This window comes from Ambystoma mexicanum, chromosome 3p (assembly GCF_040938575.1).
Source record: "Ambystoma mexicanum isolate Mex_15411 chromosome 3p, UKY_AmexF1_1, whole genome shotgun sequence".
Classification (NCBI taxonomy): Eukaryota; Metazoa; Chordata; class Amphibia; order Caudata; family Ambystomatidae; genus Ambystoma; species Ambystoma mexicanum.
Genome location: NC_090925.1, coordinates 1,079,327,018 through 1,079,343,763, shown reverse-complemented (window position 1 = coordinate 1,079,343,763; position 16,746 = coordinate 1,079,327,018). Strand labels below are relative to the sequence as shown.

The 16,746-nt window shown below is 47.6% G+C and overlaps 1 protein-coding gene across 3 annotated transcripts in view; it reads right to left on the bottom strand.

The window, feature by feature from the left end:
• Nucleotides 1-16,746, bottom strand: part of PPP2R2B (protein phosphatase 2 regulatory subunit Bbeta) — a 1,057,189-nt gene that overhangs the window by 168,336 nt on the left and 872,107 nt on the right. For all 3 annotated transcript variants that reach the window (XM_069652436.1, XM_069652437.1, XM_069652438.1), the window contains exon 3: nt 5,414-5,579. In XM_069652436.1, the coding sequence (XP_069508537.1) occupies nt 5,414-5,579 (166 nt within the window). The remainder of the gene's footprint in view (nt 1-5,413; nt 5,580-16,746) is intronic.

The window sequence follows — 16,746 nt, the reverse complement described above, 5'->3', positions numbered from 1 at the left end:
TAAATAGTTTTTGATTAGCAGAGATATTATAACCCAATTTCAGAGGGCACCTCGTATTCCCGCCGAGCAGCGAATGATTCTTGGTAAGTGTTCCATGTTATTACATTTGCTGCACGTTTCGGGGTGGGCGCCCATAAAGACGAGCACACTTTTGACAGTAAGCGATAGCCTGAAGAGCGCGCGCCATTCATACGGAAGACGAAGAAGATCAAATGACTTTTAAATGGTTGGCAAACATAATGATAGGAGGTGATGGAAAAATCAATCAATGTGAATATTCTACGCCATAAGTCATAGCGGGACGCGGCTCCTTTCCCAGGGCCGCCCGCAAGACGCATGACCTTGGAATTGTTACTTTATTTTTATTTGAAAGGAGGTTATAAACAGCTGTTCTCATTTTTTCTTCCAAAATTTGTTGCATACATGTGTGATGCCTCCTCTTTTGATGTTTGACGTGATTGAGTTCATTCCCATTCTTTTTGTCCTTGCAATGTGAGTGCTGAAGACAATATGGCCTTTGTTTGAAGCCAAGCGGATAACGCAGCGACCTTCGGAAACACCACAACGCTGAACATCATGGCTGCGATAACCAGGTTAAGGGGCCAAACTCCTCCCATGACGGGTTGCCCCCCTCGCAGGATAGGTTGAGCCAGCTCAAACACCAAAGATCTCTTTGCCATTCTAAAACAGCTGGAAAACCCAGTGCCTAACAATCCCCTTGAATAATGCAGACAAGGATTGGTGCTCCACCATTCAATTGGCCCAAAACCAACAAAATGGACTCCCTAACGCTCAAACTCACTGCACATATGTTCATCATTATTATATAGGGAGCAACAGGGTAGACCTTTAAACCTTGCATGGTTAATGCTTTTTATAGGGCACACATCTAACAGAATCATGTATGGTAGGTACTCATTGTTGCAGAAAATTATGCACTTTGGAGTGAAGTGATTTGCCCAGGATCAAACCATTTGGCCAAATGAGTAAGCCGGTATTTGAGCCCAGGTTCTTAGTTTTCAATTTTGGCAGTAGACTGCATCCCCACACATCCTATTTTTAGATTTACACCAACGTTTAATGATTTCTGCATAATTTACTTTGGAGGACAATACCAGTAACCTTTGGGAAATGCAAAGGGTAAAAGATTGAGAATGCATTTGAACTGCTCTTGCAGTACAATGTCAAATGCAAGGAAGGGGAACATTGTGGATAGTTATTTGGGAAGTACAATCTTGATAACATAATCCACTTATCAGAGGTGGTAAACTACTACAATAAAAAATAAATAGACTACTTACTCAAACATGGCCTGCTTGATTGGCCGTTAGGCCGGCACACTTTGAAGGACCCAGCATGATCAGCATCATGCCAGTGGTGCTGTTACCTTTTTGATTTTAGTTTGTTTACGAAGAGCACAAAAGGTTTCCTCTGCCTGTCACTTCCGAGTCTATCTCACACTCCTCCTCCTCTGCAGCAGCAAGGAGGAGGTAGATAGACACCCTTATCCACCGGCACAGAAGGCTAGATTACTAGACCTTTCCTCGCAGCCAGTTTAGGTGGAATGTGGAGTCCCCCAAGGATCGCTCCTTTCATTACTTCTTTTCACTTCTATGTCAAAAACCAGTCCAGACTTCCACACAGCCACAAACTACAATTCCACCCATATGCAGGTGACACAAACATATCCCTGTAGTTCACAGGCAACAACCAGTTCAAGAAGCAACAAAAGGAGTGGAGACCATGCAGTATTGGATGGGGAAAAAGAGCCTGAATCCCAATGCATGTCCTAGTCCTTGTCGTTTGGGCACCCGGCCTACTAAAACAAGCAATGGCAATGCAACAGTTTTCACTTTTCTGTAGGCATGGGAAAGGCATTTGCCAGACACTACTATGATGATATGAACTGGTCATAGATGGTAGCAGCCGCAAAATGGTGTCAGTACCTGGGCATATAATAGCAGTGCCTGGAAAATTCCTGATACTTATACACATGCCAAACTGTTGGCTTTGCCAATGCTTGTTCTTATTAGAACTTCAGGGAAGGGCACGCATAGTGCTTGTACATTGAGTGGTTGAAGGTAGACCTGGTTGAGACATTTTTATTACACCAGAAGGATATGTTTTGTGGGGCGGGGAGGGGCTGGAAGTGGGTGGGAATGACTATAGGTATTAGCTTGGCCATGGACAGTCAATAGGTGGGTAAATAGCCCAACAACACCTACAAGCTTTGTGTCCCTCCTCATACAACATTTCTCCCTATCTGTACTCTAATGCAGGGATTCGGCTTTTAAGCGCCACCTAATAGCTAAAACTAAAAATTGACCACTCTGTACACTTCTTCACAGAACTCATATCTATCAAGTTTAAGATATACAAACTGTGATTCCTCTAGGATATGGACCTTAGCAAGAACAGACAGGTTGACATGGAAGTTCAAGCAGCCTTATCTTAAATTAAATTGCTAAGATATATCTTTACCTTTTTCACACAGGAAAAGCACTCAACTGCAGCAGGTACTATAGTCAACTTCTTGCTGGACTACTGCTTTGCCCCGTATGGGCCCTCAATGCAACAAAATACTATGGGCTGACTAATGGAATTTTTTACATGGTTCAAAGTGACTTTGCACTGCTGAAAAGTGACTTTGCACGGCCGGCACAAACCCTGATTCATGGAACTGTGCAAAGTGTATTTATGGAGTGCAAAGTCAGTATAAAGTCATTTTTGCAGTACAAAATTACTTTGCACTGCAAAAATGCACTTTGCACAGTTCCATGATTCAGGGTTTGTGTCGGTAGTGAAAAGTCACTTTTCAGCAGTGCAAAGTTACTTTGAACCGTGCAAAATATTCTATGAATCGGGGCCTACGGGCCTGATTCACAGAGAGATTGCCAATGTGAACGTGGCATTATGCAACGCTTCTGTAAATCAGGCCCTAAGACTACAAAAAGTCCCAAACTCTGCGGACAGACTCATCTTCAGAATGAGAAAATGTGAATCGGTCGCCAGACACCTCAGAAACATCTGCTGGCTCCCTGTGCAGGCCCGGATCTGCTTCAGAATCCTGTGCCACACACTCAAATACCTGGACAAAACATCCCCCACTTACCTCAAAGAAAAAAAATCAAACACCACTGCCAAACAAAACCCCTACAGTCAGAGTCTCTAAGTCGGGTGTTCCGCAGTCATGGCTCCCTGCCTATGGATCATCCTGCCAGATGGCCAGAACATGTAAAAAGCCTTATGACACACCGAATGGGGCCCCAAACATTCTCTTCTAGCACCCTGCGAGCCTGGAAGCAGATTGGGCATAAATAGGGCGAGTGTGTGGAGAAGCTAAGACTCCCATGCTCATTCCCCTCTTAGCTGGGTGGGTTGCGCACAGTGCTTTAAGTGGGCAGTCTCCAAAAAGTGGGGCTGTACCGGGGCCCGTCCCACCGCAACATTGGCGGGACACACTATCCTGCTGCAAGCTGACAGAAGTGCCAGCCAGTCACGGCAACGCTGTGGCTGGCTGGCACTTCTGTCAATCACTGTAAATTCCTCTGGTGACCCCTTGCGCGGCCCCTCTCCAGGTCGCTGAGGAGTCTTTAACCCTCGGAACCTGGGGACTCCCCAACATAATTCGAGGTTTATAAAAGATGGCTTGAAAGTACATAATTCAAGCCATTTATAATGCTTGGCCGACTAACAAAAACGCCTCTGGCTTTGTCCTTCGTGAAAGCTTTATAAAAGATGGCTTGAATGGTGCACTTTTCAAGCCATCTTTTATAAACATAGAAATGTTTCTTAAAAGATGGCTTGAAAAGTACGCAAACGGTAAGGTATGCACACAAATATATATAAATGTTATATATTTGTGTGCATACCTTACTATGGTTTGTGTACTTTGCAAGCCATCTTTTATAAACATAGAAATATGTTACATATTTCGGTTTAGAAAAGGTGGCTTGTATAGTCCACAAACCATAGTAAGGTGCGCACGTTAACATATAACCAGTGCTTAAAGTGGGCCGGGGCCTGCCGGGGCTGGGCCCCGGCAGTCTCCAGAAAGTGGGGCTGAGCCGCCCCCGTCCCACACAACATTGGCGGGATGCATTATCCCGCCGCGGCCGCAGCCGCGACGGGAGATGCGCCCGTCATTATGTCGGCCAAGCTGACAGAAGTGCCAGCCAGCCACAGCGACGCTGAGGCTGGCGGCACTTCTGTCAGTTAGTGTAACTCCCTTTGAACTCCCTTTGATGACCCCTCATCAGGGTCATCAGAGGAAGTTACTGTCCCTTTGTTTTCCCTCCCCAGGTCACTGACCCCCGCGGGCTCCGTGATCTAATATGCAGATTAGATCACGGAGCCCGCGGGTTTGCAGAGGGTGAAAGACGCCTCGGGCTCAGTGATCTATGTGCTCTGAGCAGATAGATCACAGAGCCCGAGGTGCCTTTCTCCGTCGGCAAAGCTTTATAAAAGATGCCTTGAACAGTGTACGTTTCAAGCCATCTTTTATAAAGGTAGAAATATTTCTACGTTCATAAAAGACGGCTCGAAACGTGCACAATTCAAGGCATCCTTTATAAAGCTTTGTCGATGGACAAAGCCACCTTGCGGTTTGTTTTGTCCGTCATCAACGCTTTATAAAAGATGCCTTGAATTGTTTACGTGTCAAGCCATCTTTTAGAAACATATTACAAATATCTATGTTTATAAAAGGTGGCTTGAAAAGTACACAAACCATAGTAAGGTAAGCACACAAGTGTGCGTAAAATACTATGGTTTGTGCACTTTTCAAGCCACCTTTTATACACATAGAAATATGTAACATTGCTATGTTTATAAAATATGGTTTGAAAAGTACACACACCATAGTAGTACGCATACAAACATATAAATGCTCACATACATTTATATATTTGTTTGCGCACCTTACTATGATTTGTGCACTTTTAGGCCACGCCCACAATGAAAGCCACGCCCCCAAACGAGGACCCCCCCTCAATTTCTTACCCCACTTAAAGCACTGCATATAACATTTATATATATTTGTGTGCATACCTTACGGTGTGCATACTTTTTTAGACCACGCCCATCCAACAAGCCACGCCCCCAAACGAGCCCTTCCCCCCTCGATTTCTTACCCCACTTAAAGCCCTGGTTGCGCGCCTGTTTCAAATACAGGAGTGGTACATGCTAAACATGGGTTGGGAACCTGACGGGAATGGCTCTCCTTTTAATCTCTTTTAAGTTAATACAATGAACAGTTTTAAACTGTGTAAACATGGCACGTATGAATGCAGCGCAACGTTGCAGCCCAGTGTGTCACCCGCTATAGAAAAGGTTAATAACAATAAACACAAACAGCAGAACGCATACTGGCCCTGGATGATGGCAGTGAGTGAATGCGCATGCGCGCTCTTACCATTGGTCGACAGGAGGAAGTAGGCCGCGTTCTGCTGAGGGAGCCAGCGGATTTTATTGATCTTCTCTTCGATCTCGAGGCTCTTCAGGTAATCAAACTCGGGCTCGTGGCTCTGGAAAGTGCTGTAAACATTGTATTCACCTCTACGGTGCGGCTGGTTTTTGCTCTGCAGGGAGAAAAATATCCACAGAAATGGAAAATGTTAAAAATGGATTGTCCGGGAGAGCTGGGGTTCCCTAGAGGGCTCAGTAAAGACTGGAATCTGATTGCAATGAGGCGCGCGCATACGGGCAAATTATCGATAGGAAGATGTTTATTTCACAGCAGGTTTAATCATGAAAAACCGCATTCTCTGTTCCCATGAAGTGAGAAGACAAAGACATTTGAATACTGCACAATATTGCAGAGAACTTTAAGTAAAAACACATTTGCAGCATTTGTTGCAAGCACTACAACACATCTCAAAGTGGCAATGCCACTTAAATCAAAACAGATTGGGATGAATAATAATGCATGTTCGTATACAGTGCTTCACGCCAGGCTGCTGTAATATAAAAGGTGATGTTATTACCCTATTTTATGGTACTCAATGTATATCACCCGTGCAGAGCCAGCCCTGTTTCGTGATTCAAACTTAAGAAGTGCTGGGGGGGACCAGGTAGTGCTCATCTTGTGAGCTTTCCTCCTGGACTGTATACTTCAACATAGGAAGTACCTCATTGCCAGTTTAGATTGCGCCCCGTTGGCACATTACTGCTAGTTTCCAGAAATCCAACTTTACCAGTTTACATTATGCCCAGTTATCAAGTTACCACATGCCCGCTTAGCAGGTCAGTGCTGGTTTCCGTCATGGCCAGTTGGCACATCATGACAGATTGATACTATAGACACTCTTCTCATGGCTTATAGTTTACCTTGTGACAAACGTACCTATATTAGAGATGTTCCATTATGTTCACCTAGCAGGGTTGTCCAAATCCAGGCATTGAGGGCCAGGATACTGACAGGTTTTCACGATATCCCTCATTAATATTCATGTGGAAAAATGTGTATACGTGTAGAATCATTGTATGTAAATGTCCTCATTACTTAGGGGAATCCTGAAAACCCGACATGATTCCGGCCCTCGAGACCTGGGGTTGGAGAACCCTGAATCGTTGCCTGGCCCTGCCATATTAGATTTTTGCAATTGGCTTTCGATGTCGGAAAGAAGAGATGCCAATGTGCCTCATGGTGTTGTAGGGGATCTGGACGGGCAGTGAGGCAGATTCTAGGGGCGCACAACCCACAGTAGACACTCTGCCCGCAGGCGGCGTCTGACTCTGGCTGGCCGGCTGGCAAGGGCCGAACTTCCAGACACAGCCGGCACAGTCAGTTTGCAAGCAGACATGCCCGAGTGGTTTTATGTGATAATACTGCTGAAATTAACCACATTTTTGAAACAGTATTTATTTCCTAATGACAAAAAGCACTTGACACATATTGTAGGTCTGTGTTCATTTACAAATCCAACTCAGTCCGCGAATATTTGGGGAACGTACTGACGTGCTGAGGGTCCAAGAAGGAATAAACATATCTAAAACAGTCTTTATTCCAACGATATTATGACTTGACACTGTCTGGGGTCATGGGGCGGGTGAGGGGGTTATGGGGGGAACAGGGGACACCTCCAACAAGACCTGCTTTTCGGAACGTCTTTATGTCCCATGTACATTCCATATCCTATCGCTCTCCACCCTCTTAGGAGCTGGAGCAGTGATCCGATTTGAGCTGGAGGCAGTGCCAGTGAAGCCATTACACACCCCTGGGTGGGGCACTGCAGCAGTACCATCTCATCCTCATCCTGGCGCAAAGAGCACACACTGCTGTCACCAAGCGCGCTGAGTCTTAATCCATCGTGCAGTGCCATTTGCACCAGCGCTGTAACTCAAGAGAACACCAGAGCCAAAGTGGTCTTTGCACCAGCCACCAGCCCAAGCATCTGGAAAAAATCCTTTGATATTGTCAGTGCCGAGCGCAGCGCAATGCAGCCATTGCGCCGGCTCTACAAACAGCAGCGATTCATGCCTTCCTTAAAAGCAGTCACAGATGCAGGCTTCGGAAAACCCCGGCATGCTTCCAGATTGCAGATGACATATCATGATAAGTCATTACCAGCTAAGTCATACTATATCACGGCATAGTATGTCATACTATGCCAGGCCATAATAGGTAATGGCATGATATACCGTGACAGGTCATAATATTTCAAGATATGTCATGGGCACAATAGGTCCTCTGGGAATATTTATGGGCATGTCATATGTCATGAAATGGCATGTCATGTTAAATCCTTAAACAGCATAACATCTCCTGTCAAGATATATCATGTAATGCCATTGTTAGGTTATTCCCCGGTATATTTGTTCAGTGCATATTTGCCATTAACACGACCTCCTGCTGCTGATCATGATTTTGTGTGATCATCGAATCTTTATTTGCCGTGAGAGTAATGCTGTCATGTCATAACCTATGAACTTTCAGAAGGCGTGTGTGACGAATCAACTTCTGGGGCACCAGTGGTCCAGGGATGAATATCGGTTTCTAAACCATCAATCAGCCCCACACCTCTAGTACACCAGAAGGGATGAAAACAGATTGGAAACACAAGTCAATTATAAACCTGCTTGTCCAATTTTGGTAACGTGGACGGAACAGCAGGCTTATCTCTGCAAGGTCGTGGATCGTTGGTTAGTTGCAACACAGCGAAAATACAACTAGTACACAATGATCAAAGGGACTGCCCTGTCACAGTTGTATTAAAACTTTAATATTATTCAACAGACAGTTCTAGCACACTACAAAATACAACCCACCATGTACAGGAATGCAGAGAACAGACAGTTTCAAGAAGGATAAGGGATGCACTCTGGATACTGACAGGAGGGTAGTTGGTAAAGTATCTCAATAGTTCAAGGATACTTGGTTTCAGCACAAAGGGAGCAATGGGTCGTAAAATGTCACTAGGAGCCTTTGGGGAAGGACCAGGGGGACAGAACCACAATGTACCATGTGCTTGTAGAAGTTCTTGGTGCTCGACAGCCTCAAGTCAGTTTCAGGGCGCTTTGCAGCTACTGCGAGAGAGTACAAGATGAGACAGCTGCGGGTTTAAGGCGGCAGGCCGTTCGGCGAGTGAGGCTGGATGGACGGCGGCAGGCCGGCCTACAAAGCATCTCAGGATCAGGAATCATGGTCTCAGTGCTGGTTGGCAGGTCTTAAGCAGTGGTCGAGGCGTTGCAGACGTCGTGAATGACTGCGGCATGACAACAGTCAGCGGTGCAGCCGGTTGCTGCTCAATGAGTTCGACTGCTCCGAAAATGTCCTTAAAAGTGGACGCTGGTTGATGCTTGTTGGTGCAGTCATCCGAGCTTCTTCGCTGGGCTTGTGTCATCCTTTAAGGCGGACGGCCCAAAGCTGAGGAGAATGTTGCAGGCAACAGCCTTGTCCTTGGTTTGGTTCAGAGACTCTCTAGCACTTCCCACCTAGGAAGCTTGCTTGCAGAGCCTAGCAGGGCAAACTGTGTGCTGGCTGGGTACTGGTTCTGGAGCTGCTGAAGTATCCTCTGGATTCAGTATCTCCCTCTGTTCCCTGGGAGATGTTTAGGGGAGGGATCTTGCTTCCCACTTGGATTTCCTGGCCTTCCTTCACTGGTGGAAGATGTAGGGCAGCCTGTACCTTCAGCCAGGGTCACAATTAGTTATTCTTGCTACTCCTTGCAATGTCTTCAGATGATCTGCTAAGAGAGCGTCTCAGCCTTCCTTTAAAGCCAAATGGGAGCCAGTGATTGGTGCAGGCTAAGCCTACCTTAATGAACCAATGCTAGGTCCCCATCAACAATCTTCTGTTATGCATAAAGTCATAACCAGAGTGCTTTGCAACAGGAAAGGTAAAGGGGTGAAAATATGACATACTAAGTCCCACCCATCTTCCTGTCTGTTGTGGATCAAATGGTCTCTCTGCTTAATTGAGCTCATCTGATCAAAGCACAGGTCTCCCCTGAAGTTGTGGCGGGAACAGACGTTCTGTCTTCATCAAATCAAATACTTCTACCCTCTGAAAGGGGGTCCCCTGCGGGAATTGCCTACTGAAAACAGTTGTCCCAGACTGGACAGTTCACTGCCCTTGACACTAAGGGGTGGGAGCTGACTTCAGGTTGACACAGAGGCATATCAAAAAGGTGTTGGGTTTCCTGTACCCTTTGTCAGCTCTGCGACCAGGCCTCTCGCAAGCTTGCTTCATTAACTCTCATCAGTATGCGCTGCCACCAGCAGAACTGACAATGGGCAGGGCGGATCCATGGAGCTTTTGATATTTAAATAGGCTGCCTATGGCAAAAGGAAGGTTTTATCCTCCCCCTTTTGAGATGCCTTTGTGTGCTCCTGGGGGTCTCATTCCAATTAAATGTTGCAGGGAGGACTGAACCTTTTTATTCGGTGCCCCCCCCAGAGTTCACAGGTATATGGGTGTTTCGTGCGGTGAGCATAGGAAAATGTGTGCAGATAAGCCGCACACATTTTCTGAGGTTGCTCTCCCATCATTCAATTTCTTAAAAAATATTAAAAAAGCCCACGTGCAGATGGTCGAATTCCTCACAGCGTGTCGGAAGAAACTCGTGTAAAAACATAACCCGGACAGTGTGCAGGTGAAAACTCACATAGATGAGGCAAAACATCTGTTTGCAGAAATATGACCAGGCATTCTAAATGAGATGTGCTAACACTGGTGTGTGAGCGTCTTTATCTGTTGCTGCAATATAATACAAAATACCATTACTTTGCATGTTGTTTCTTTGCAGGGAAAAAGCGTTGGTCATTTGCCCAGAAAAAACAATTAGTTACAAGAAGGAGAGACAAAGAGCCAGTGACACATTTTTGCTATCTTCCTCCAAACCTATGAAAATGTAGTTCCTTTACATCTTTACGGTCTTCCTAACCTCCCCATCTCATCCACTACAACAGGGGTGCACAACTGATTTTGACAGAGGGCCGAAAGTACCTTACATGAGGGCTATAGTGGGCTGAAAAGTAAAAGTGGGCGGGGCGGTAGGCGGGACATGTCAGGAGGCTTTTTCAACCCCCAATTTGTATTAAACACATGAAAAAAGAATATGTTTTTGAGGGGTAATGATTTTTATTGCATTTCAAACTTACATTTTTTATTACACATTTTCCATTGTTATCATTTATTTCAATGTAGTTATTGTACATCGTCTGTTTAATTAAATTATATATATTTTATTGACTCTTGATTGGACATTCCGTTATTTTGGACTGCTATAGTTTGCTGTTTAGGTTGCCCAAGAGGAGTATGGCCTTCGTTGAGTCAGGTTTCCTCAAAAAAGCAAAGGATGTACATCCCCTAACTGTCCCTGTTTTAGCTTAATTATTGAGTTCACTCTTGGAGTGCAACACTATGCCCCATGGCTCCCACCCCCAACCAAACACTATGCCCCGTGGCCCCCTCACCCCCAACCACACACTATGCCCCATGGCCCCCTCACCCCCAATCAAACACTATGCCCCATGGCTCCCACCCCCAACCAAACACTATGCCCCCTGTCCCTCACCCCCCTAGCAAACACTATGCCCCCTGTCCCTCACCCCCAACCAAACACTATGCCCCATGGCCCCCTCACCCCCAACCACACACTATGCCCCATGGCCCCCTCACCCCCAATCAAACACTATGCCCCATGGCTCCCACCCCCAACCAAACACTATGCCCCCTGTCCCTCACCCCCCAAGGAAACACTATGCCCCCTGTCCCTCACCCCCAACCAAACACTATGCCCCATGGCCCCCTCACCGCCAACCAAACACTATGCCCCATGGCTCCCACCCCCAACCAAACACTATGCCCCATGGCCCCCACGCCTCAAGCAAACAGTATGCCCCCTGTCCCTCACCCCCAACCAAACACTATGCCCCATGGCTCCTACCCCCAACCAAACACTATGCCCCATGGCCCCCTTATCCCCAACCAAACACTATGCCCCATGGCTCCCACCCCCAACCAAACACTATGCCCCCTGTCCCTCACCCCCCAAGCAAACACTATGCCCCATGGCTCCCACCCCCAACCAAACACTATTCCCCCTGTCCCTCACCCCAAAGCAAACACTATGCCCCATGGCCCCCTCACCCCCAACCAAACACTATGCCCCATGGTTCCCACCCCCAACCAAACACTATGGCCCATGGCCCCCTCACACCCAACCAAACACTATGCCCCATGCTTCCCACCCCAAACCAAACACTATGCCCCATGGCCGCCACACCTAAAGCAAACACTATGCCCTCTGTCCTTCACCCCCAACCAAACACTATGCCCCATGGCTCCCACCCCCAACCAAACACTATGCCCCATGGCCCCCTCACCCCCAACCAAACACTATGCCCCATGGCTCCCTCACCCCCAACCAAACACTATGCCCCATGGCTCCCACCCACCAACCAAACACTATGCCCCCTGTCCCTCACCCCCCAAGCAAACACTATGCCCCCTGTCCCTCACCCCCAACCAAACACTATGCCCCATGGCCCCCTCACCCCCAACCAAACACTATGCCCCCTGTCCCTCACCCCCAAGCAAACACTATGCCCCATGGCTCCCACCCCCAACAAAACACTATTCCCCCTGTCCCTCACCCCAAAGCAAACACTATGCCCCATGGCCCCCTCACCCCCAACCAAACACATTGCCCCATGGTTCCCACCCCCAACCAAACACTATGCCCCATGGCCCCCTCACACCCAACCAAACACCATGCCCCATGCTTCCCACCCTCAACCAAACACTATGCCCCATGGCCCCCACACCTAAAGCAAACACTATGCCCTCTGTCCCTCACCCCCAACCAAACACTATGCCCCATGGCTCCCACCCCCAACCAAACACTATGCCCCATGGACCCCTCACCCCCAACCAAACACTATGCCCCATGGCTCCCTCACCCCCAACCAAACACTATGCCCCATGGCTCCCACCCACCAACCAAACACTATGCCCCCTGTCCCTCACCCCCCAAGCAAACACTATGCCCCCTGTCCCTCACCCCCAACCAAACACTATGCCCCATGGCCCCCTCACCCCCAACCAAACACTATGCCCCATGGCTCCCACCCCCAACTAAACACTATGCCCTATGTCCCCCATGCCTCAAGCAAACACTATGCCCCAAACACACTCAAGCATGCACCCATACAGACCCGAACCCCCCAAATCTGCACACAAACTCTGAAGCATGCACCCATACATGCATCTCAATATACACAACACAAACATACAAAACCAAATATTGGTGCACACCCGAACCCCCCACCCCCCCAACTCAGCACACACACTCTCAAGCATGCACCCATACAGACCCGAACCCCCCACCCCCAAATCAGCACACTCTGAAACATGCACCCATACAGACCCGAACCCCCACCCCCCAACTCAGCACACACACTCTCAAACATGCACCCATACAGACCCGAACCCCCACCCCCCAAATCAGCACACTCTCAAACATGCACCCATACAGACCCGAACCCCCCACTCCCCAACTCAGCACACACACTTTCAAACATGCACCCATACAGACTCGAACCCCCCACCCCCCAACTCAGCACACACTCTCAAGCATACACCATGCACCCATACAGACCCGAACCCCCCACCCCCCAACTCAGCACACACACTCTCAAACATGCACCCATACAGACCCGAACCCCCCACCCCCCAAATCAGCACACTCTCAAACATGCACCCATACAGATCCGAACCCCCCACGCCCCCAACTCAGCACACACACTCTCAAACATGCACCCATACAGACCCGAACCCCCCACCCCCCTACTAAGCACACACTCTCAAGCATACACCGTGAACCCATACAGACCCGAACCCCCACCCCCCAACTCAGCACACACACACTCTCAAGCATGCACCCATACAGACCCAAACCCCCCAACTCAGCACACAAACTCTGAAGCATGCACCCATACATGCATCTCAACATACACAACACAAACACTCAAAAACAAACATTCATACACATCCGACACGCCCCCCCATCTCAACATACACAACACAAACACTCAAAAACAAACATTCATACACATCCGACACGCCCCCACCCCCCATCTCAACATACACAACACAATCACTCAAAAAAAAACATTCATACACATCCGACACGCCCCCTAGCCCCCATCTCAACATACACAACACAATCACTCAAAAACAAACATTCATACACATCCGACACGCCCCCACCCCCCATCTCAACATACACAACACAATCACTCAAAAAAAACATTCATACACATCCGACACACCCCCCAAACCCCCCATCTCAACATACACAACACAAACACAGCAGAACAGACCCGACACACAAACACAAACACACAGACCACTTACCGGAGACGTGCTGGAAGGCAGGTAAGCTGGAACGCTGGCGAGGTAAGTGGAATCGTACTACGGCTGGCGTGGCAATCAAAGCTGAAATGCCTTCCGGCATCAAGCCTTACGGGCCACGCCAGCCGTAGTGCTGGCACTTCATTGGAGCAGCACACACACCCTACAGGCTAATAGCTACATAGCAAGACAGGAGACAAAGGGATTGAGACTGAAAGACAATCAGTAGACCTCTAGGCCACATGATCCTGAACCTAGAACCTAGGAAACCTCCTTGTGTGTGCCCATTAGGCCAAATGCCCGGAATGAAACCATAAAACCACCTATTATCGTGCATAACCATTAGGCCATATTCCCCTGAAAGTAGCTAAGGGTCAACGTCACTTCATACGAATACACTAGGCCTCAGGCCCATCAACGAAAGCACTAGGCCCCATCCTCTTCTACTTGACCACCTGCCACATGCCCCTAAATGTAGCCACTAAGCAATCCCTCACTCTGCTTAACCATTAGGCCAATTGTCCTCATAAATAATCACTTGTCCACACGCCCCTAAATGTAACCACTAGCCCTGATCTCCTAGTAAGCTTGACTTTCCCAGTAAGCTCCCAGATTGACATTCCAGTGAGTTCCCAGTTAGACATTCCCAACAACCCTGCCATTCCCAAAAAGCTTGATGACCCCAGCAACTCACAGCTTGACTTTCCCTGAAAGCTCCCAGTTTGACATTCCCAGTAATCTCACAGCGTGATAGTCAGAGTAAGCCCCAATTTGACATTCGGCTTTAACTCCAATTTTGATATTCTCTGACAGCATGACTGATTCAGCAATTCACCAGTTTGAAATTCACAGTATATTCCTACTTATGTATTCACAATGAGCTACCAGAATGACATCCACTGTAATCTCCCAGTTTGATGTTCCCAGTAGGCAAGATATTCCAAGTAAGATTCAAGTTTGTTATTCCCGGTAAAGTCTTAGTTTGATATGCCCACTAACCTTAACATTCCTAATAAGCTAGGTATTTCCAGTGTGTTTTCTGTTTATCATTTCCATTAGCAACTTAAAAGAGGGCACTGGCCAATCAGGATGCCCGCAACGTAGGATGGATCCTACGGTATAAGCCTGCATTCCAAGCAGCCTGAGTGCTGCTACCAAGTGCCGTCTTCCTTGCGTCTCCACTTCCCTGCCCCGCTCCCTCTCACTGCTTAGCACCTGTGTAGTTTTCCTACGCAAGTGCTAAGTGGGTTTCATTTAAAAAAAAAATAGAAGGGTATCTTTCGGTGCTTCGCGGTGTGGCGTCGTAGAATCGCAACTCTGTTTTCTCTGTGGATGACGTGATGGTCATCAACATAGAAAACAGACTTGGAAACTACGATACTGCGCCACGCAGCAGCGAAAGGTACGTTTATTTTTTTATATGAAACACTGTTAGCACCAGCGTAGGAAACTACACGGGTGCTAATGGCCATAATGACGAGGAACCCGGGCCGTACTGGGTGGTAACATCTCGGGGCACAAGTTAATAGGCCTGGTGCGGCACGGGTTCCCCGTCATTATGGCCATAGTAAGCTCCAAGTTTGACAATATCAGTATGGATTAGTAGAATTTGAGAAGAAGTTTATCTATATTTATTTTTTAAATCTCCAGCAAACTGATATAAGGGAATGACAGCGTAACTTTCCTGTTATAAAATATCACAGGCGAATCCTGACATCAGAATGCCTCATCCAATGCTGCTCGCCACAGCTGCCTTGGAGAGAGACAAGGGAAGTTGAGGAGGCCACTGAAAAGGAAGAAGGCACTGGAGTGGCGTAGCTTGTCCCATGACCACTTCTGCTTCCAAAGGCATGACTGCAGTGTGGTATGCAGCTGGAGCTGCAGTCCTTGCACCATTAGAGGTGTAGCAGGTCACAGATCTGGCTCATACAATTGGATCAGTGACATGACCTGCAATCCTGCACCACCTTACCACTGGATCTGTGGCCCAAGCAGCACGGCCACATCAGGATCCAGGAAGAAGTGGTTTCTGGGAATATGCTAATTATGTTACTGCAATGCACTTAGGGCCAAATTCATGGAATTATTTGCACAGTGCAAAGTGACTTTTCACTGGTGCAAAGTGACTGCACGGTCAACAAACACACTGATTCATGGAGCAGTGAAAAGTGTATTTTTGGCGTGAAAAAAAAAAAAAAAAAAAAAAAAAAAAAAAATCGATGAATCAGGCCCTTAGTATTTTCCCACTTGCAGAAGCCTCAGCTCCTCCCTCCGTCCCAACCAGGTCAGCTTCCTCAGTTGTGATCTGGACAGCCCATCGACTGAGAGAAGTGAACTAAACAAAGCTGTTCTGTCTCAGGGTGTCTCGAGCACCTCAGAGGGAGAGCAACCATGGCCAATGCCACCAGCCCCTTAAGGCATGCTTTCCAGCTTTACTCCCACATTTGTCTGCCCCGTGTTACCACCTGCACTGCCATGGTGATGTGTTCACAGCAGAGGCATCTGCAGTGTACGCGTCACATAGGATGTCTACTATTATTAAATCTGACCTAAAGAAGGCCTGTAAGTTTTTTTATTTTTTTAAAAACCTTTTCTTTAATGGTAATTAATGAATTTCTGGATTAAAAGAGTATGTTGCAAAAAAAGTGAGTAAACAAATTCACACCCAACTCATATCTTGATCCGCAAATGCCACACACAGTTGCTTGGAGGCATGGCTGGCACACACAGACACACATTTGTTTCTTTAGGACATGGGTGCACAACATACGGCCCACGGGCCAGTTGCGCCCGCCATGCTCTTTTGTCCGGCCCCCGAGGCACAAAGACTTTCCTAATGGAGGGTGGCCCGGCCGCCCTACATTAAGTCTTTATTGTCTTCCGGGCCG